The sequence below is a fragment of the Eupeodes corollae genome, chromosome 1 (assembly GCF_945859685.1).
Source record: "Eupeodes corollae chromosome 1, idEupCoro1.1, whole genome shotgun sequence".
Taxonomy (NCBI): domain Eukaryota; kingdom Metazoa; phylum Arthropoda; class Insecta; order Diptera; family Syrphidae; genus Eupeodes; species Eupeodes corollae.
This window is the reverse complement of record NC_079147.1, coordinates 51215836-51239068: the sequence shown is the minus strand read 5'-3', so window position 1 is coordinate 51239068 and position 23233 is coordinate 51215836. Positions and strand designations below refer to the sequence as shown.

Here is a 23233-nt window from a genome sequence, read left to right as displayed (position 1 = left end):
AACTTTGAAAAATTAAAAATAGTATACATACTCGTAAATGAACGATAATCGTTAATACTGTGATAATTTGAATACCTCTTCCTTTGAAAATTTTAAAAGTACATTTTTTGGTTGAAGGTCTTTGGGATATGTGACACAATTGGTAGATTGCGAATGCTGCAGAAATTTGACAATAAAGCACTATTCAGATGAGAACGAGCGACGAATGAATAAATAAATGTGATTTTAAACAATTTAACAAATTGATTGTAACGAACTGTCAAACTCAATTTGCGTTCCACATACAATCCACACTTCATCGAATAAAATGTTCAGTTCATTCTAGTCTTTTGGCGTTTTTCTTTTTTAGTTCAGACCAGAGCTCGAACTGTCAAAAAAATAATTGTGTTTCTTTTTGAGCCCTGATCGTTCAGAGCTTCAAATTCATGTTTCTTTTTTAGCACTGGACGTGTTCAGTTCGCGCTCTGTGAGCTCAGAATAAAATAACAGAGTAAAATGCTGAACACAAACAATTTGATATTTAAAGCCGAGAAATTAAAAAAAACATCGTCAAAACAAATGACACAAGAGGCAGGTCGATCTTCTGCAGAAGGAAAGAGAAAACTAATTGCATATAGCATTTTTATGAATCAAATTTATTTCAGGCGTCAAATGGCCCAACGGTATGACTGTGTTTTTAATTAATTTGATTAAAGAAAATTTTGAACGCCTTTAAACAGACGACATTTCAAACCATGACAGTTCAGTGCTCAAGTTCTTTCATAATTAAATCAGAGAGCTCTGAACATTCTCTTCTCAGAACACTACTCTACTCTGTTCGCTCAGACTTTGCTTAGTGCTCAGCTCTGAACTAAAATAGAAAAACGCTATTTGTTATGCATCTGTAATGACGAATAAAAACAGGTGAATATTCCTTTCATTAAAATGAGCATTACTTTCAAATTTCTCCAATTTGTGGAATATAACTTTTTATTTCGGATTGCAAATTAACGAACAAATATGGCGATTACATCCAATGAATTAGTCGCGGAATATTTTTCTGGAGTGATTAGTATACCACAGCACATACAAATGTGATTAACCCGTTGAAACGTCTGTCAGTGAACAAAATTGTCTCGAATGTCTTATTATCGTATGAATTTATAATTTTGTGTGACAATACCAAGAACATCATTCATCACGACATTCAAAATTGTTATACGCCGTTGTTTAAGACATCTAACAATTTTCAAATATAATTAATTTTCTCAAAATCAAAAAAGCTAACTTTGGATAACTTATTGAACCAGTTGCATAGTTAATTGGAGATAGTTGTCAAAAAATAAAAACAACTTTTAGCAGTTGACAAAACGAATATTAACATTTAGATTTCGAGGTCAAAAATTATGGCAAAATAAAATTTTTTAATTGATAATTCACCGGATTTCTCAGACAATAGTGAATTGATAGATGCGTGCCAATTTATAAAATAATGGAAGCCAAACTTCAATCTGTCATATCAAATCAAATGGGGTGGCGCTACAGTCCGTTGTGAACCAGGGTCTAGTGACTTACAACTCTCAACCATTCCTGTGTGCGAGTTGTCAGGAATGGAAGGGGCCTACAATTTAGGCCGAATCCGAACGGCTAGATTGAGAAAGCACTTTTTCATGACAAGAATTATTCTTGAAGGATTTGTCAATTCCTCGCAAGAGGCAGTACCCGCGAAAATTAATTTGGCGCAGGCAGGGATTGAACCCAGGACCTTGCATGACAGTCTAACGCACTAACCATCATGCCACGAGTACTACGGGTAATCTGTCATATACATATGTTAAATTTAAGGTTATACATTTAACGATTTACTTGTAAAATCTCCGGTGCTAAAGTTTCTACATTTAACAGACAAGTGGGCTATTATTAAACTCAGATTCCCTCAAATTCAACAATATACCAGAAAATTGAATAGCGCAGCTGTTTTGGATCAGCTGTTATTTTTACAATTTGTGTAATGAGTAAAATAAACCAATTTGTTTTTGAACTAGATCTGTCAAACCAAAAATATCCCCTGTTTTTGCTTTCTAATGGGAAAAATAAATTATTTAATTATGCATATCTGGATTTTTCGGCAGATTCACCCTTTTTTTGCAATAATACAATTATAGAAAAGTGTTTAGCTGAAAATTTGACAGCTCTACCGCACTCGTCAACAAAGTCACGAAGGTACAATAATACAATGGCTGCGTTCAATCTCGTGTTGGATAAGTGTATTTTTAGAAACCTTGTTGAACGAGTTAGTTAGATAGCTGTATTATGATAGCTGTCAAAAAATAAAAACAACCTAGCAAATTGGCATTTACGAAACGAGAACAAAATAAGTCAATTTTGAAGTTTAAAAAAAATAGATCATAATTACCTTCTAAAATTCGAAGGCAAATAGCTTCTTCATCGTCTATTATGTACAAAACATCCTCAAATACAACTTCAATTAACATTTTGTATCTTTTTACCAACAAATACAAAAGGGTCTAAAATCAATCAATTCAAGTTTCTTGAAATTCACCATGTGTTGAATCGGCTGTTCTGTCAGATACCTACATACCCCAGAAATTCTTGGATACCTTTGGATTCCTTTTTTGACATCTCAGCTGTATTTGATCAGCTGTTATTTTCCATGCAAAACACTAACAAAAAGTTACCCGGGTACCCTATCTGTCTGAGATTGAACACAGCCAATGAAAAAAATGTCAAGTCCAAGTCAAAGATCAGTTTTTGACGGAAATCTGAATTTACCCATGGAAAACCCCGTAACATTGCTTTTCTGATCAGTTGTCAAACAAAAATATATGACTTTTAGTTTCGTTTTATTCGTCCAATTACACAAGTTCGAAACTTTTCAAACTTATATTTAAACTAGCTTTTTACCCGCGGCTTCGCCCGCAGTGGAGAAATTAAATAAGTATGAGAGATAAAGGGTAAGGGTATAATAATAGAAATGAGTCAATATAATAACTAAATTTTATTGCTTGGCTGAGATCAACAATTTTTAAAAATTACTACAGACAATGAAGTTTCAACACCTTAATATATGCTTATTGAAATGCAACAACAAATGTTAAAATATATTTCACCGTAACAAAAATACATAATTTTGATTTCTAAAGAAAGAAGAGTCCACCATAGCCGGAGTCTATTTTACGTAAAACTCGATGGAAAACATGATTTTGCTCTGGAAGTAATTGGGGGACTAATTCTGCCACTTGATGTTGCAGTGCTATGAAATCATAATCTAGATCTCGTGCAATTTCATTATCAAAATCATCCACATTGTCTCTTCGAGGACTGGACATTCCAAAATCATCTAATTTTTGTCCAAAAACCTTGTTTTCGATTATAATTAGCGTTTTATTGTAAACACGTTCATTGAAAGTAACGTCTGTGTGTACTTTCTGCAATTGATGTAAAATATCTTCAGCCATGTATTCTTTGTACTTATTCCAAAGAGTTTGAGGGTTAGAAAGACCGCAAGAAGATAAAAGCGTAGCGTAAAGTTCCCTGATTTTATCTGGCGATCGGCATTGTACAGCTTCCTCCTTCTAACAGTCGCCGAGCTTCACATGCTTCTCGGTAGGTTTGACATTCCTGATCATTGACAATTTTAAGTTCTGTAAAGCTAAACAACATGCGCAGACAAAAGCATTCAAAATTCGTAACATGTACGGTAAATATAGAAAAAATAGAAACAGTTGAAACTATATTCAATTGAATTAGATATTGTCATCCGTCGGTAATACAGTGGATTGGCGTTACAGTATTCAGGGTTGAAACGTCATTACTATGATGCTAGATGGCGTTGAAGTACTTAAATTTGACGATATTTTGACAAACAATTTTCTTATTTTTCGTAAATTTTTTTTATTTTTTTAATAAAAAGTATCCTATGTTACTTCTAATACCTTTAAGAGTGTATGTGCAAAGTTTCATGGTGATCGGTTAAGTAGTTTTTGCGTGAAAGCGTAACAAACAAACTTACATTCGCATTTATAATATTAGTATGAAGTATGATTCTCTGGTTTTGCTTTTAATTTATTGTTTCACATAAATGCCTATTTACTTTAGATTTTAAAATTATTTATTGTCTAGACAAATACATTTAGGTTTACACACACAAAATTTCTTATCATGTTTGTATGTATTGAAATTTTAAAAACCAAATCTAAGTTAATATAAATAAATATTTTTTATTTAAATTTAAATTGAAAGTTCTAAAAGAGATAAATGAACAATCAATGCAAATACAAATTGTATGCTGTTATTGTCTTTGAATATAATCAGTATTTATGCTCCAAACAAATACAAACGGAATAAACACGAATTTGAAATTCTATTTGATGTACAATGTATATTAAAATTCGTTTGTTTTTGTTGTGTTGATAGACAAGCTAAAAATAAAACTCAGAATTTTTGTTCCTTCATTTTGTTCAAATTGAAACAAATTTAAAATCATTGCAGGTACCTCTGCTCATCATGCAAATAATCATGGGAATGCCAAATGTACGAGTTCAATAATAAAAGTCAAGTTCAAGATAATATACATATGTAATTAATTCATAGCTTCGAATTTAAATATATTGCAAATGGCGATGAAAAAGTTGCCAACTGTCACTAGTTCATAAATGTCAAAGTAAAATAAATGACATATCGACACTTGATTTCTATCTTTGTTAGTTTCAAAACGTCAAAAATTGGTTATCACAATGGCGGATAGGTGGCTATTTGGTTTTACAAATCGTAGACACACCCTGTATTTAATAAGGCACATACACACCTATTTCTGTTGGACTCTAGTCATAGCCTCAATTATTTAGAATGCGTATCTAATTTAAAGTTCATATTTTATAAATATGAAAGCGAATGCTTACTATAAATCTTTATTAGAGCACACAGTAACAATTCTTATCATTTTGATAAAATTAATAAAAACTGTCCTAATTCAAGACACCTATGTTATGTCAGAACGAGTGTATACTGTATATATACAAACATATACATTTTTGTTTAAAAGAATAAATGATACTCTGTCTAATCATGAAAATTGATAATTTCTTAAGCTCTACCGTCCTCATGTACATAATTGTTTATAGCTTGAAAGATTTTATAGACGTCAAAAATAAAATAAAAATCTATTGAAATAAATTATAATTCGCACTGAAGTCTTTGAAAGTGATAAGTTTAATCTTCTGTTTTTTTTTTAGGTTGAAACTCAAAGATAAATAAATCAAATCGTACTTATTTCAAGAAGGGAAAAGACTGCTTTTTCAGCAAACATAAACAAAATATCATTAATTATCACGTATTTGCAAACAAATTCAAGTGGCTTTTAGAAACAGAAAACTTTAAAAACGTACATATATTTGTTATTATCTTTTAGATAGAAAAAGCATAAAATCTATAAATATAAAAAATTGTATCTTTTTTAAAACGTATATCATTCAATATTTTGAACAATAATCAAACAAATGTTAATATTGCTGGAGTTGTTTTATTCAAAATAAAATTTCTATTTTTTTCATTTTATTATAATAACTTGAAATTCTACTTTAAAAAGAAATCCATCAATCTTTATACTACTTTTAAAATTCATCAAAGAAATATATTTTTGAAAATTTTGAATTTTCCCGACACCACCCGAGTCAAAAATCATGCATACATAATACAGGGGTGGAATCGGCTAAGGTGATTGTTGATAAATGACAATCAAAATGATCGAATTTGATCTACATAAGGTGATAGTCAAATTGATACCTAAAAAGCTATCACAAAAAAAATTGATAATCGTTTTCAAACAAATTTGTTTATTCCGAATAGAGCTACCAGACGCTTACACAAACGACTGGAAAATTTTCTTAGTTCACTTTGTTTCTTTTAAAAAACACATTCCTGTGACCGACAAAGCTTACGACATTCGAAAAAAAGCAAGAAAAGTAAGAATTTAATTCAAAATCAGCCAATTTGAAACTTTTATTTAGATATTTTATAAGAATCAATTTAAAATTTCACCAAGGCAACAACGAATTTTGACAATTTGAATCTGAAATTGTTCAATCGAATTGAATTGAGTTGAATCATCTTACACAGACGGAATGAAAATGATAGTCAATTTGACTATCAAAAAATTGATAGTCAACAATCACCTTAGCCGATTCCACCCCAGTATTGTTCGTAAACTAGGCAACCGTTTCTTAATATATGTAAATTCAAAATCTCATGATAGTTTTGTTTACAAAGTTTTTAAACTTCAATTAATAACTTCCCTTGGGAAGTTATTGTAATAGGTCCAAATTGTCAAATTGAAAATTTTGACATTTCTCGATGTTTCAAGGTCCCTAGAGTCGAAATAAAAGATTTTTAGAAAGATGTCTGTGCGTGCGTGTGTACGTATGTACGTTCGTCCGTCCGTACGTTCGTGACGTTTTTATCGTCTTCCATAGCTCAAGGACCAGAAGAGATATCGATTTCAAATAAAAATTTGAGATAATAGCTTCTATTTAATTTTTACTTATAAGAAATATTGTTTTCAACATTTGGACAACTTTTGAGAAAAATCGAATCGACAGTTTTTTTTACAAAACATTAAAAACCTAAAAAAAAATTAACAAAAGTTTTAAAAATTGATTTTCGACTCAAATATCCTTTCAAAACTTTGAGACATTGGCTTTAATTAACTTTTATCTTTCAAAAAATATTGCTGTCAACATTCAGTAAAATTTTGAAAAAAATAAAATTTACAGTTTTGTACAAAAAATTAAAAACCTAAAAAAAAATTAACAAAAGTTTTAAAAATTGATTTTCGACTCAAATATCTTTTCAAAAATTTGAGATAATAGCTTCTAACTAATTTTTACTTATAAGAAATATTGTTTTCAACATTAGAATAACTTTTGAGAAAAATCGAATCGACAGCTTTTTTACAAAAAATAAAAACCGTAAAAAAAATTTAACAAAAGTTGGGAAAAATTGATTTTCGACTCAAATATCTTTTCAAAAATTTGAAATATTGGCTTCAAACTAATTTTAAAAAATAAGAAATATTGTTTTCGACATTCGACAGAATTTTGAAAAAAAATCATCGAATTGACAGTTTTTTTACAAAAAATAAAACTCTAAAAAAAAAACAATACTAAAACTTGGTAAAAATTTAAAAAATTGATTTTCGACTCAAATAGCTTTTCAAAAATTAAAAATTTTGGCGTCAAACTATTTTATTTCGATATTCAGTAATTTTTATATAAAAATCCAACAGTCCGTTTTTTCATAAAAAATAAAATCTACTAATAATAATACGCAAATTTGGTAAAAATTGATACGATTACATATAGACAAACAAAGCAAGAAAAATCCACAGTCGGGATGGGAAGTTATCAATGTGGGTCGCATCCCAGCCTCTTTTTTTTAATATTTTATTGAAAGTAAGTTTTATAAGAAAATTAAGAAAAAATTAATTTTCAATAGTACTAAGGAAAAAATATTTACAAAAAAACTTAAAACTCTATATTCAGATGTTCGTAATCTAAGCAACTTTTTAATATTTGGTGTAATATCCCTTGTTTTTTATAACTTCTCGACATCGTTTTGGCATAGACTCAATTAACTGTGTAAGTGTAGTTTTACTAATACGGAAGCATTTTTTTAAGGCCCAAAAGTAGTTCATTTTTATTTTTAAATTGACAGCTGCCGATCTTCCTTTTGAGTATTCCAAATAAATTCTCAATTGGGTTTCAATCTGGCATTGTTGTGAACCACTCTTTTATAAGCTTTGAGGTGTGTTTAGTGTCGTTGTCGTTTTGAAACTCCCAACGCAGCGACATTTCCCATTCGGCGTATGGCTTTCTAAAATGTTCCGGTATACAAATCGATCCATTTTTGTATCGATCTCGATGAAGGGCCCTACTGCTGTTCCAGAAAAACAAGTCCACACCATGACATTACCTCCGCCATGCTTTACTGTACCACGACAGTAACGGAGATGTAACCGTTTTCGTCTCGACATAAGCAATCGGAATTAAACAAGTTAAATTTAGACTCATCGCTAAATAATATTGAAATCCATTTGTCGGGTGTTCAATTGAGATGTTGTGTTGCAAACTCAAGCCTAAAATTACGGCAAAGTTTAAAATTCGTTATAGGGTCTAGAAACTTCAATACCTACCTTGTTTTTAAATGTTTCATGGTTAAAATTAATTATTAATTAAACGAACGATGTGTTTGTCCTCTCTGTAATGAGTTTTTCATGGTTGACTTTTAGAATAAATTGTATTTACCGACCCAGTCGCTTTATATTTTTAAAAGTCGAGACTTATTAATATTAAATCTTTTGGCGAACGAGATTTGGGACTCACCATTTTTAAAAAAATTATATTTTTTTCTTTTAGATTTTGTTTATATTGTAGAGAACTGGAATACAATTCAAAAATCGGTTGCTTAGTTTACGAACAATACTGTATATACGCTTTGGGAATGCCACATTGATTTGAAATGAAAAAAAAAAAACTGAAATTTTTTAAAGGCTAGGGGCTGTGTTTTTTGTTTGGATATACAGTGGAACTTCCATAAGTCGAACTCTCAAAATGAAAGAAAAAAAATCGCGTTGTAGAAACCTTTATTTAAAGAAGAAATGAAAAAAAGAATTTAAGAAATGAGACAAAAGTTAGTGAATTGCTGCTTTTCCAACTAAAAAAAATAAATAAAATTAGGAACTTTTGCGCATTAAAACTAGTAACCCGTTTAAAACCGAAGTTCAAATAAAAAACATACAAACTCTGAGTGAATAGCCATCCCTCTTCTTCAAATAAAACTACAGAAATGAATCACAGTAAACTCAAGTATTTTTCAAAAAATTGAAACAAAAGAGGGTTTCCCAAAAAGCAAAGAATTTAGAATGTATCTACTGAACAAACGTCTTAAATAATTATAGTAGCCTTAGTTTAGTAAATATCGAAAAAGAGGTTAAATAAAATGGGATTTCCCAAATAGGAGAAAAAGTTCGAGTTAAAGATGTTGTAAATTTTTCCACCGAACCGACTGATTGAATATATAATTATGTACTTTAAACACTATTGGATTTTCGAATCCAATATTCACTACACGATTTTCAACTCTTTCTTTATTTGTTTTTATTATACTTAGATTAAAGGCTCCTCAAAAATTGTTTTGACAATTTATGAGAAACGTCAGTCGATGTGTCAAGCAGGTGAAAGAATTCACCACATTAAGCCATAAAAGTATTGCCAGCACGCTAGCTCAGCTTAAGGGGGGGTTTCGATTAGGTGAATATTTTTTTACTCAAGGTGATCGATAAAATTGAAATGAAATTGATATCGAAATACGACGAGGTGATTTTCTCCAATTTGTATTGATTAAAGTGGGCGCCAGGAAACTTTTTACTGGAAGTTTACCAAAACCAGAAGTTGAAAAATTAGTCTTCAAACAGAGTTATGAAATAAAAGAGTGGTTTTATTTTCCATATGGGAAATTAAATTATCTTCTATTGTCTGCAAAACCTTTACCGAAGCAGGGATTAAAAACCAGGATCTTTTATAACAACGAAATTACAATAAGAGATTTTGAGATTGACAGAAAGTCAAATCTCGGTAAAAAAAAATGTATGAAGGATATCAAGTATTAAAATTATTAATTGTTAAACAAATTGAAAAAAAAAAATCACAACCAAGAAAAACCGCTCCAAGAAAATTTTCGACAAAAGAGAAAACAAAAATTTAACGGTTTTGACGCGAAGGTCAGAAGGACGAATTCGAGATAAATGAAGAACACCAGAAGAAAAGCAATATTCCAAGAAACAAAGGAAAACACTATACTTAGCTTCTTTTTGACTTTCTCCAACAGCTACCGTAGTCCTTCCTCAACAACTTTCCTCACAGCAGAACAAAATCTTCAATTCACTAAAACTTAAAAAACTATCGTACAAAAATTACGTCTTTTAAAAAAAAAAACTTCCTTTACACAATTTTCGTTAATCTTCTAATCGCTTTGGGTGCAATCCAAAAAGTGGCCATCATCATTTGATTTAATTATTGATTGATAAAGAATGTTGTATATTAAAAACAAACACAGTACAATTTTACGTGATGTAAATTTGTTAACTGGAAACACTTTTCATAGCATGGAAAATGTTTATATGTTTTAATGCCACGACTACGTTAGGTGGCACTTCGAACGCCACTCTTGAGTAAGTAGTTTATTTTTGTGTTACTCGTCTTGATTGCTGACAAATAATTGACAGCATGTGAGTTTTACTTTAGAAAATACAAACATTTTAAAATCAATAAATAGATTTCATATGTTTTTTTTTTTTGGTAAGGTATTGTGAATTTGGCTAGTTTATGCCTGGCCTTTTTGAAGATCCTTATGTAAACAAAATAAAGTTCAAATATTTTTAGCCTTTAAACCAGCATTTTTTGACATCCAACGTCATTAAGGCTTTTTGATGGAATTTTCTTATTGAAAAAAGCAATAATTAAGCTAATCCATCCTACAAACAATTGTCACAAACTTTTTCTGACAATGTAAGTAAGTTTTGTATTGGAAGATCTGACAATATTTTTACGAATAGTCTTTTGAAGGTCTTTTGAATATAATTACCGATTGCAAGCAATTGTCTGATGAAAGTCCACCAATTATTTTGAAGAAATGTGCACTTGCTACTCGTATATCTGATCCCCTTTATTTTCATCTTCAATGCCTCTCTTGGGAAAGGTGAATTTCTTTCAGTGTTGAAAAAATCATTTCTTTCTTCAATTCATAAAAATGGTCCTAAGCAGGAAGTAAATAACTACCGTCCTATTTGTAAATTATCTTGTATACCGAAACTCTTGGAGAAAATTATATGTGAAAAGTTGACAATTCTCCTTAAGGAGCATATTTCACCTTTTCAACATGGCTTTAATACAGGAAGATCCACTACCACTAATCTTTCTATCTTTTCCAATTTCGTTTTAAATAAACTCGAAGAAGGCTACCAAATTGGTGTTATTTAAACTGATTTTGCCAAAGGCTTTTTGATAGAGTTAGTCATACTATTTTGATTGAAAAACTGAAACAATTAGGTTTTCACTCAAATATTTTGAAATCGTTAGAGTCCTATCTAAGGGGTCGTGTACAATTCGTTTGTATTAATCAAGTGCCAATTATTGTTACCTCAGGTGTCCCGCAAGGAAGCCACATTGGTCCCCTTCCTTTTTTATTATTTATCAACGACTTATATCTTCTTAAATTGTAGTACACTTTTATTTGCAGATGATTTAAAGTTTTTCAGATGCATACGTTCTTTAAATGTTTGTATTCTTTTGCAAAATGGTCTCCAAAAGTTAACAGAAAGGTGTACAACAAACCAATTATTCTTGAACGTTAATAAATGTCAATTTTTTCCTTTTGTTGCAACTTTTCGAAAATTTCTTTTGATTACAAAGTTAATAACTTTGTTCTTGAAAGAGTTTTGGAGAAAAGGGACCTTGGTGTATTGTTTGATTCAAAACTAAACTTTAACAAGCTTATAGAATATATTGTAGCTTAATCTAATTTAATGCTAGGTTTTATTAAACGTAACTCAAAAGACTTTAAGGAACCTTTTGTCCTAAAATCTCTATTTAAGTGCTTTGTTAGATCAAACTTAGAATACTGTTGCGTGATTTGGAATCTTTTTGATTTGATCCAAAAAAAATGTACAAGGTTTATAATTCAGAAATTAGGTTGGAACATCGAAATCCCATCGTACTCGACTAGATGTAAACTTCTTGGAATTCAGTCACTTGAAAATTTAAAAAAAAAATGTTTTCAGTAATATTTATAAGCGACATTTTGTGGCATCATATCAAATGAACTTTCCTTTTATCGTTGATAGATTTGTTACTCCCTTGCGTCAAATAAGAGAAGAATGGCAAATGTTAGCACCATCTACACCCTGACCGATACAAATATCCGAACAAAAGAGATGGGGATATTTGGCTTTCATTCGCCTTTCTTGTTTTAAGGTACCAAGGGATTCCATACTTATGAGGATTTCTATTGGTAAAATAATTCATTTTTTGTTGATCTGTCAAAACATAAATTTCCCTTGTTTTTGACTTGCATGTGGCAAAATAAATTGATTTTGATCAAATCTGCAGACCTGGACCTCTCTGTCGCACTCGTTAAAACGTACACCAATTTCCACAAATGCAATAACAAAAAAATAAATAATTCCATTCGTGTTCCATGTGCCACAAAAAAATCAATTTTTGACAGAAATCTGAATTTACTACGGAAAGCCCAGGTTAAAGTGCAAATGCCAATCAGTGCACATGCACACTCAACTGCATGCCCAGAAGGTCATATGAGATCTATGTAAAAAGTTATGACAAATTTAAGGGGGGTAAACACTTTTTATAGCAAATTTTTCAAATGAGAATTGTGCAAATTTAAGATAAAGATTCTGAAAAAGATTTCACAGATAACACCTGTATTGAAACTTTTATTGATCAGAATATAAAATCGTTTGTATTTGACAAGTCCGTATCTAAACTGGCAATTCTTAACTTGACACACGGCTTTATATATTCACGATATTAAAAAACATCGTTTCGTTACCATCAACAAACTATCATTAGAGAATAAGATTTTAATGCTTAAGGTAAAAGTAAACCGGTCATCCATTGATTATAGAAGATATTGTAAGGACATACATAGATGCTCTGAATACAACAATTACTATATCATAATTCGTCACGTAACATTAAGATTCAAATCCATTTATTACTTATTTGCCCTACTCTTAATCTAAGGTCATTCTTGTTTTAATAATAATATTAACAAGTTGACAAGATTAATGCGACCAAAGATCAAAACAGCTCAATATATATTCATAAAGAGACTTATTTTACCATTTTACCAATTAAAATAAGAACGAATTAGACTACAATATTTCACACTTCCGGCTTAAGCGATGGCACACAAAAATAAAAAGAGAAGCTCTTAATAGATTCATTAAGCAAACGTGCGTTGAAAATAATGCAGACATTTAGCATCCTCCATAAGATACATTTTTTATGTGTACATAGGTATAAATAATCACGAGTTTCCTATAATGCGAATAATAAAAGTTTTCGACGTCGTCGTCGTCGATTAATTAAAAGTGTAACCTCGTTATGATTATGAATATGATTATGAGTGAGTGTACTATGATCAATGTTAAAAATGCAATTATTACAGACAGAATATAGTTGAAATGTTTTGTTTTTCTCTATTGAATTTCTGCTATAAATTTTATATCTCATTATGGCAAACTATTTATACAAAAACAACAGTTTTTTAATTTTATGACTGAAAAATTAATTGTAATAGGTACAACATGGTGGACTTTAAATACCTTCTGTTTTTTTAAATCTACAACAAAAGTTCTGTTCTATTAAGTAATTGCCAAAATTAATTGACATAATTAAAGTAATTGCACGTAACCGTGACGAAGTTTGAAGAATTTGATTTTGGTGTTTTAAATTGTAATTAGGGTACCTACCCACATGTACTAAACTATGTATTTACTGTACGGTACCTAGCTACACATTTTCCTTTTAAGTTGAGAAATTTATTTGCAAACATCATCCCGAAGCAATTTCATGAGAACTTATTTTTGGAATGTTCTGTTTTTGCTCAAAGTGGTTTGCATTTTATAGTTGTTTTTATAGACATCATAAATACTTAAGAAATTCACACTTTAATTGAAATTGTATGCAAATGAAATCATATTCTTCAAAAATAAAAACAGAAGTATCATAAGCTCTATAACTGCATATTTAGCCTGATTGCTTTAATATTTGTTTAGTGACAGGGAAAAGTAATGATAACAATATTGACAATGATTCAAAATGTATCTTCGCCAAACACCTGTGTCAATTGTAATAAATAAATTGGTGAATCAATATAGGCTCTTTCTTATTTTCTTTAAATAATTAAAAAAACGATGTATACATATAGGGTTTTCAATAAAAGCCCGCTATTTATGAAGCTGTCATTTTTTGACGTTTGTCAATTTAAAATAGGCGCTAGTGACTACGTAGTGAAAATTCAACTAGCTCGCTGAATGCAAAATTGCACTACAATGGGCACATTCACAAAGCTAGTGACTATGTAGTCAACATTTAACTAGCTTTGTGAATCCAAAATTGCACTACAAAGCTAGTCAATCCGGAACTGTCATATTAATGACAAATACAAATACATATATAAAATAAGAAACATTGGTATTTTCAGAACTTTAAATAGTTTTTCTTTCTTTTAAAATTTAATAAAACCAAATAGAAGATAAAATATGATTAATTTATAAAGGGTGTCCCAAAATTAACGCAAGATTTGAATTTGCCGCCATTTGTGCAGTGAAGTGTTGGCAACCCTGAAAAAAAAAAACAATTTGACAGCTAACAGTATAGGGTTATTAAAAATGGAGCGTTACACGATAGAACAACGTGTCTTCATTATTAAAGAATATTTCAAAAATAGTGAAAGCTTGGCGGCTGCAGTTCGAAAATTTCATACAAAATATCGTCGGAATAGTGTTTTAACTTCGTCAACTGTGAAGAGATTAATTGAAAAATTCATGGAGACTGGATCCGTTGGAGACGCCAAACACACTGGTCGTCCAAAAACAAGCCGTTCAAATGTGAATGTCGAAGCAGTGCGTGAGAGTGTTGCTGACAATCCAGGAACCTCAATTCGACGTCGTGGACAAGAATTGCAAATTTCAAGAACCTCTCTACAGCGTATACTCACCAAAGATCTGTGTCTTCATGCTTACCAAATTCAATTAACACAACAATTGAAGCCTAATGACCATGGACAGAGAAGAGAGTTCGTTGAATGGATTATTGAACATCAACAAATGGACCCTGATTTTTCGAGCAAAATCATCCTAAGTGATGAAGCACATTTTCATCTTGATGGCTTTGTCAATCGCCAAAATTGCCGCATTTGGGGTTCGTAGAACCCACATGTGATTGTCGAAAAACAAATGCATCCACAACACGTGACTGTATGGTATGGGCTGGAGGCATAATTGGGTCATATGTTTTTGAAAATGATGCTTGTCAAGCAGTGACTGTTACTGGTGCTCGATGTCGCGACATGATTACACAGTTCTTTCTGCCAAAATTGGATGATATTGATGTGTCCAATATGTGGTTTCCATACATAACCCTATCCTATGTACTTTACGAGTCAATAAAAATATAACTATGAAAAGACTAAAAACGGCGTTTTCTATTTAATTCAAATCTTGCGTTAATGTTTTAATTCGTAAAGCTAGTGGCTACGTAGTCAAAATTCAACTAGCTTTGTGAATGCAAAACTACACTACAAAACAAGTCTATCTGGAACTGTCATATTATTGACAAATGCAGATATGTATGTATATATAATATAAGAAACATTTTTGTTTTGATAACTTTAACTTATCTTTTGTGTTTTTAAATTCAATAAAATCAAATTTAAGACACAATTTGAATGAGTTTTATTTGTATTTAATTACTGAACGATTTATTTAATTTTGAATTCGTGTGTCTTTACCGAGCAGCTGATTCTGAAACGTCAAAATCATTCTCCACTAACTTTGTAGCCGAATTTTTTACACTAGTTCGGAGGGGAAATTTCAACTACTTTTGTAGTTAGATTTAGCTAATCAGAATCCTTTGACTACGTAACCACTAGCTTTGTGAATGCGACCATTCATTTTATTTTGAATTCTTGTATCCTTACCGAGCAGCTGATTGTGAAACGTCAAAACGTCGTTGAAAATGTACTTAGCAGTACTACAGTACTCAGTAAAATGCTTGAAAGAATTTCATAACACAGTAGCACTGCTCCAGAGCCGATGTTACACCACATTTCGAGTTACCTGATTCCAAATCACCTTTTTTGTGTCCTTGTATTTTTTTTTTTCAAAAGTTGAATGGATTTGGTCGCATTCTTACTTGTGTACCTCAGTCAATATATTCTGAGCTAAGAAATAAAAAAAAATGTTCTTGACAGCATAGTTTTTTACTCTTTTTTTACAAAATTTAAAAACTTTTTTAAATTGGGCAGCTCCAGTGAATATATTGAATTTCAGCTGAAGTAAAGTTCATTCTTTGAACGTTAGACCAATCTAACTTGTAAGCTTTAAATGTGTCATTAATTTTGAAGTTGGAATTGTACTTCACTTTATTTCACGAACATTCCAAAAACATTTCAACTTTCGAAAGGGCATTTTTGTACGAACATGATAAACTTTCCGAAATTCAAATCAAAGACCTTATTTCATTTCTAAACGCTACGAAATGTCTCAAACGTCACTGAAATGTCATTATATAGTGTCTTTGTTAAATAAATACAAATCTAACGAGTTATGGGTATCAAAATGGCAGCGTTCCAGTGCCAATTGAGTCGCGCAGTAAAAACTTTGTGTGACTGGCATTTCTATCTACTTACTTACCTAGGTCGAAGTTCATCATAAGTTCTATTTTGTATTTGAAAGAAATAGGACTTTTTACTAATTACTTACTTACTTAGGTCCTCAGACCTGTTAAGTCCGTTGGGAACCCCTTAAGGGACATAGAGCCTGTACTACGCCTACGCGCCATCATGTACGGTCTCCGGAGATGTGTTTCAGGTCAATCCAACTCTTGCCTAGTGACTCTGATTCCTCCTCGACTGTCCTGCGGCATGTGCTTCTCGGTCGTCCAGCTCTTCTTCCTTCCTGTGTGAGCGGATTCCATTGCATTGATTGGCCTGCAATGCAGTCGTTACCTTTTGGAAGCGTATGTCCCATCCATTGCCACTTACGTCTTCGTATTATAGATTTTATAGGTTCCTGACATGTTCTTCTATGAACGCCCTCATTTGATATGCGGTTTGGCCAGAAAATCCTTAGGATTTTACGAAGACATAAATTCGATGGAAACGGTACTTCCAAAGTATTGAAAGCTCCCCACTTTTTCTACCGTTTGCGAGAAAATATTTATTTGAGAGGATGGTCGGGTTCCAAAGCTGATCATTTTTGTTTTTCCGGAATTAATTTTCAGGACCACAACTTCTGCTTCTCTCTTCAGACTTGTTGTCATTTGATGGAGATCCATGATCCTATGAAAGAGTAAGCAAACATCGTCCGCGTAATCCAAGTGCTTTAAATAGGATGTCAAAGCCCATTGGATCCCTCCTACCTGACAAAGCTGCGTGCAGTACATCGCTTATCACCAACAAAAATAATATTGGCGACAGAATACAACCCTGTCTGACTCCGTTTCGGATTTCATAATCATCTGATAACCTATACCCTCGTGCAGATCGTGACACTTGGATCCATCATATGTTGCTATTATAATAGCAATTAGTTTTTCTGGGATGCCTCTCCTCCGCAAAGATAACCAGATATAATCCTTGTTAACGCTATCAAAGGTCTTCTCGAAGTCGATGAACAGCAGGTGTAGTGATCCGCAGGATGTTGATATGATCAATTAGGACAATCCAGCGTGAAATCCTGCTTGTTCGGCATCGAGCGTGGCCTCAAGGTGTTCTCTTGATGCGTTCCAGTATGACTTTGCTAATATTTTGGCAACGGCAGGTAGAACGCAAATTCTTTTCCAGTTTTCGCACTTTGTTCTCCTTTTTTGGGAGTTTGACGATAATTCTCTTCTTCCACTCATGGGGGAAGAGAAGAAATGGTCTAGGCTTCTTTTATGAGCGAATGAAGCAGTTCGCTTGATGACGTTGGCGCTGCTTGTGAAAGCTCTGCGGAAATTCCATCAAGTCCTACCGCTTCGTTGTTCTTAAGTGCTTTAATTGCGGCAACGATCTCATCTTCACTGGGAGGTACGGTGCGGATTCGGGGATTAGTTTGTTCAGGCGCTTCAGAATGCATCCGCTGCACATTGTCTGGAAACAAATCAAATGGGGTGGCGCAACAGTCCGTTGTGAACCAGGGCCTAGTGACTTACAACTCTCAACCATTCCTGTGTGCGAGTAATGTTGTCAGGAATGGAGGGGACCTACAATTTTATGCCGAATCCGAACGGCTAGTTTGAGAAAGCACTTTTTCATGACAAGAATTACTCTTGAAGGATTTGTCAATTCCTCGCAAGAGGCAGTACCCGCGAAAATTATTTTTTTTTTAAATTAAGGTGGCACAGGCAGGGATTGAACCCAAGACCCCTTGCATGACAGTCCAACGCACTAACCATCATGCCACGGATACTACCATTGTCTGGAAACACTCGGTTTAAAACCGAGTAAAAGTGTTCTTTCCACCTTCTGACTTGATCATCCACCGAACTTATACAGTACAGCTTTTTGGTTATTCTGTAAACGGTCCTGGTGTCGCACCTGTTTGCAGCATCTTCTGCTTCTTGAACCAATGCTTTGATATAGTTACACTTGTCGCGGCACACACTGCGGTGAACCTATCTCTTTTTCATGCGATACGAGGACTCCATCCCGTTTCTTTCGTTCGTTGATCCTTGCGAAGTAGTCAATTTGGTTGGGAGAAGCTTACCTGTCCATCGACACCCAGCTAATTTTATGACAGGGTTTTTGCTCAAAAATAGTGCCACCAATCAAAAGGCTATTGGCGTTACAGAAGTCAATGCACCTTATCATTGCAATTGCCGACTCCACGAACACCCATCACATGCTTTAGCCTGTTGTTATTACTGCCAACTTTAGCATTGAGGTCTCCCATAACCAAAATAATATCTCCGTGATGAGTGTTGTTGTAGGCGGATCCCAGTTGACATTCTTTCTATTCATTAGATGCGAGCTCTTTGCTTGCTTATCCTTCAAGTCTTTCAGGATGGTGAACATTCTGCAGTCAGTACGCACTTTTTCAAAAAAGTTTCCTGGTCGTATTATTTAGCAAGCTGGTGATTTTAATTGACCACAAGATCTTTTATGATTTGGTACCTTTAGACTTTTTTCTTTGTGGCCTAGAGAAAGATAAGATCTATGACAATGACCCACAATCCACTCAATACATTAGATATTTGTTTTGGAACTGAGCGGATTGGTGGTGGAAAATTTGATAAAAATCATATAATTTTCCATTATAGACGACATACCTTGCTCTTTAGAATTTAATAAATATTTATTGATTTCTCTCTAAAAAAAAACATTCTTTACTTAATATAAAATTTAAACCCCTACTATCGATAAAAACTTATCTACGAAAAACTTGGCCTTAATGTTGAAAATCGAAATTGTTTTTCCAAAAAAAATTGAAATGACACAAATATTCGAGTCCCAAATCAATTGAAATTTTGAATAAATAGGGAATTGTGAAGGAAATCTTGTAAAATTAGATTTCCATTTGTTCATCTAAAATTATGGACCTATTACTTTTTAAAAAGCTTCTAGAGTTAGACTTTTTCTTTCAAAAAATACGTGACAGATTTCCTTAAAGAACAGTACGTAGATATATCGTACATGTCTCTGTGCAATGCATTTTCTTCGTGGTTTCTTCAAACTCATTAAGTATGCTGAATGGTTATTTGCCCATGCTCCATGCTATGCCTTTAAATGTATCTACTATGCACATAGTACTTTCCTTCATGACACTTGGTTTAAGATACAAATGCATTGTTTTAATCGTCTCTTAATCATAAACCTTATTCACGCACAATTATTAACAAATCACGATCTACTGCGACACGCTCGTGTAACACGTCGTCTGTGTTAATTATTTTTTTGTTTTTGTTTTTGATCTCGTGAGAGAGGATAACCGTGTCTCATTACAATAATTTAATTACATAAAACGCTACTTGAATTAGTAAACCAAGTAATTTCTATTTCATTTTTTGTTTTTTTTTTTCAAATTTATTCCAGGAGGAGCATTTGAGGGTATTGTAGATGACACAATCTCACCATTCGGCTACCGAAAGGGCGAAGGTATCGATGCTGGCTTTGGAGAACTTGATTGGATCTGCAGTAGGGACAAAGCACGCACTGATCCCCTATTTGAAGCACTCAACCCCATTGATGGCAAGATTTCTGGTGCTGGTAAGTTTGTTTTTGTTTAAACTATTTAAAGAGAAAAAAGAAAATCGATTACTAAATTAAACACTTTGTTCATATTTCAGCTGCCAAACAGGAACTGATCAAATCGAAACTACCTAACTCAGTGCTGAGTAAAATATGGAAGCTTTCCGATGTCGACGGTGACGGTTTCCTTGATGTCGATGAGTTTGCTCTAGCTATGCACTTAATCAACGTCAAGCTTGATGGCAACGAATTGCCCAATGTACTGCCTGAGCATCTTGTTCCACCAACGAAGCGATGCTAATCCTAATATGAAACACCAGCATCAATAATAGTTTTCTATTTACGTGTATATGAATTTTTTTATTTCTTTTTTCTTTTTGTAATCATAAACAATGAGAAGAAAAATTAAAACAAAAATATTAAAATAAATTTTGTAAAGCTTAGAACGGAAATTATGATACAAAACAGAATTAATTGAGTCAAATGAACTTCAAAATAATATTGGAAAAAAAATATATAAAAATGATTTATATATTTTAAATTATTAAACTAAATATCATTGTAAATTTTGGGATGGGAAGATAAACAAAAACCTAAATGTGAATGCTAAGTAAAATAATTTACACTTTTGTGTTATGCATATTTTTATTTCTTCTAAATTTACAAAAAAAGAAATCTATACAAAAAATTATCAAATTATACAAAATATAAAATCAATATTGTAAGAAAAAATTAAAGGTTTATTAATTGATAACCATATTTTGTTGATGTTTCCGCCTTTTATTAAAAAAAAATAAATATACATACATAAACTGTCCGAGAAGAAACTACTGTATTTATTACTTAGTACATAAATTATTATATTTTTAGTCTTTTTGTTAAAGCCGGAAACATATGCATGCACAACACAACATAATTATTTTTATTATATTTTTCTGTTTACAACTAAATTGTATGTAAAACGTTGTACTTTGTTTCATATTTGCAATATTATTATTAAATATTATCTTTTTTTTTGTTTGTTTCAAATAAATATCTCGAGAGTGCAATGATTATATTTTTGCTTCATTTATTTTGTATTTATTTTAAATAACTATTATACAATTATGGAATTATTGAACTAAAAAAATGCATTATGTGTTCGAAACGACTTTTTTCTTTAGTAATGTTATGATATTGTTAAAGTTATGTAAGTTCACGATTTATTTTAAATTATTTATTATGTGAAAGAAAATAATATTAAAACTAAAAATATATCACAAATAACACCCGATGTATCTTAAATAAATAAAAAGAAATAATAAATAATGGTTTTATATAATATTTTGAAAGCTTTAAAGTAATTTTTACTTTGTAGCGTGCTTCGCTTTGCTGCTGAGCGTTACCAACAGCCGATGGTTAAAAATTCAGCTAATTAACAAATCATAAAAAACGATCTTAGCACAAAAAAATTAACTAAAGGAGTATTCACATGAGCGCGACCAACGAACGACGAATGAATTACAAAATGTGAGTTTATATACGTTTGAAGACATATTTCCACACAAATTCTTAACAAAACGATTGCAATATAGTTTCCATTTGATTTATGATACATACTTTTACTTTTCATTAAAATATATATATTCGTCCCGAAAAAAATTATAGTTGATACGAACTGTCAAACTTTATTCGCGTTCCACATTATCCACACTCGCAACGAATAAAATAATCGTGCGTACTTAACCTAAAAAATCATTCTTGTTTTGGTTTCGGTGGTGAATGATGTTCGGCTGTGGCTTCATTCGCGACGAATCAAAAACTCCCATGTGAAAAAAACGTCAAAATCGACGAATATTCGTTCATTCGTTGGTCGTTGGTCGTGCTCATGTGAATAGTACTTAAGATATGCTGTCATTTTGTTCTTTCAAGAATACTAACTATACATTACGCGTATACGCATTATTTTGCTTTATAACCAAAGATAGCATTCCTTGTGTGGAATTTGTATCCCATAAATGACATCACATGAATGCACAGACTAGAGACACTGCACTTTATCGACTAAGACTAACAAGTGATACAAAATAAGACAGGAGGGCAGAGGGGAAAGAAGAAACAACAGAGAGAACACAAGACAACAGATCAGCTCACGGAAGGTTTCTTCCATCAAGGAAGGAAAATCTGGGATGTGAACTAATTTTCGTTACCGTAGCAGCAGTGTGCTTGCGTTGCTCGTTGCTACCGGACTTCACCTTTTACCAAAAACACAAATCATGTCGGACAAAGTCGATGATCCTGAAATAACTAGTCCAATACCACCACTCATCTTCTTTTCTCTGTGGTCACTGATACCGTTGTGACCTGGGGCCCTACTATGTAACTCGATTCTACAATGAAATTGCTCGAATTCGAAAAATTGGTACTATGTATCTCTTTGACTACTTTCGAACCAACGACAATCGAATAATTCTAGTAGTGCCAACTATATTCTTATGAACTTTCGAATAAACGAGGAACTACGTAACTCGAAAGTAGAATTCAAAACAAGGCAAAATCGAAAATATTCACTCTACATCAAATGTGTTTGCGAGCGATGTTTTTTTTTTTGTCAAAGTTTAAGTGAAATGTTGAATATGAGTTTCATCTACCACCCAATTACACCCGAAATTCGTAATTTTTACCAAAATAGCGTTTCTACTTTCGTTTCTCTTCCTCATTCATTTCAAAATTCATCATCAGCGTGCACGTGACTCTTTCGATTGAAGTCAAAACTTCGGCAAGCATTTTTGACATGGTTTGCTGTGCAATTCCAGCGTTCTTGTCACCACCGTTTTAGTTTTGGTAACTCTTGTTGTTAAAAAATTCAATGCTGCTGATAACTAAATGATAATCAGAACAGAATTTTGTCTTTTGCGAGTAGTCATGTCGGATGATATGGTGTTAAGTAAGAACATAAATCCATCTTTAGAAAGACGATAGCTCATAAAAAAACAAAACCAATGCGTTTAAATATTCTACCGTATATATATATATGTATGTATGTATGATATGTATACACCTTTTCTCACTCAGCTCCATCACTTTGGAATTATCTCTTATTCTTCTGCGTTTAATTTGCTCGTACCATTCTTCATTTCCTTGCAAATTAAACCAAATTACAACGGTGTCCATTTTTGTAATAATTATTCTTGTCCAAAAATTTGAAGTTTTATTATTGTTTTTT

General features: G+C 32.1%; 1 protein-coding gene across 1 annotated transcript in view; it reads left to right on the top strand.

Annotated features, from left to right (window-relative positions):
• The window catches only part of LOC129954014 (EH domain-containing protein 3), a 59903-nt gene extending 38552 nt beyond the window's left edge, over positions 1-21351 (top strand). Inside the window, exons 2-3 of the mRNA XM_056067607.1 lie at positions 19873-20046; positions 20127-21351. Coding sequence (XP_055923582.1) covers positions 19873-20046; positions 20127-20329 — 377 coding nt within the window. The 3' untranslated portion in view covers positions 20330-21351. The remainder of the gene's footprint in view (positions 1-19872; positions 20047-20126) is intronic.
• Positions 21352-23233: the final 1882 nt, after the last annotated feature.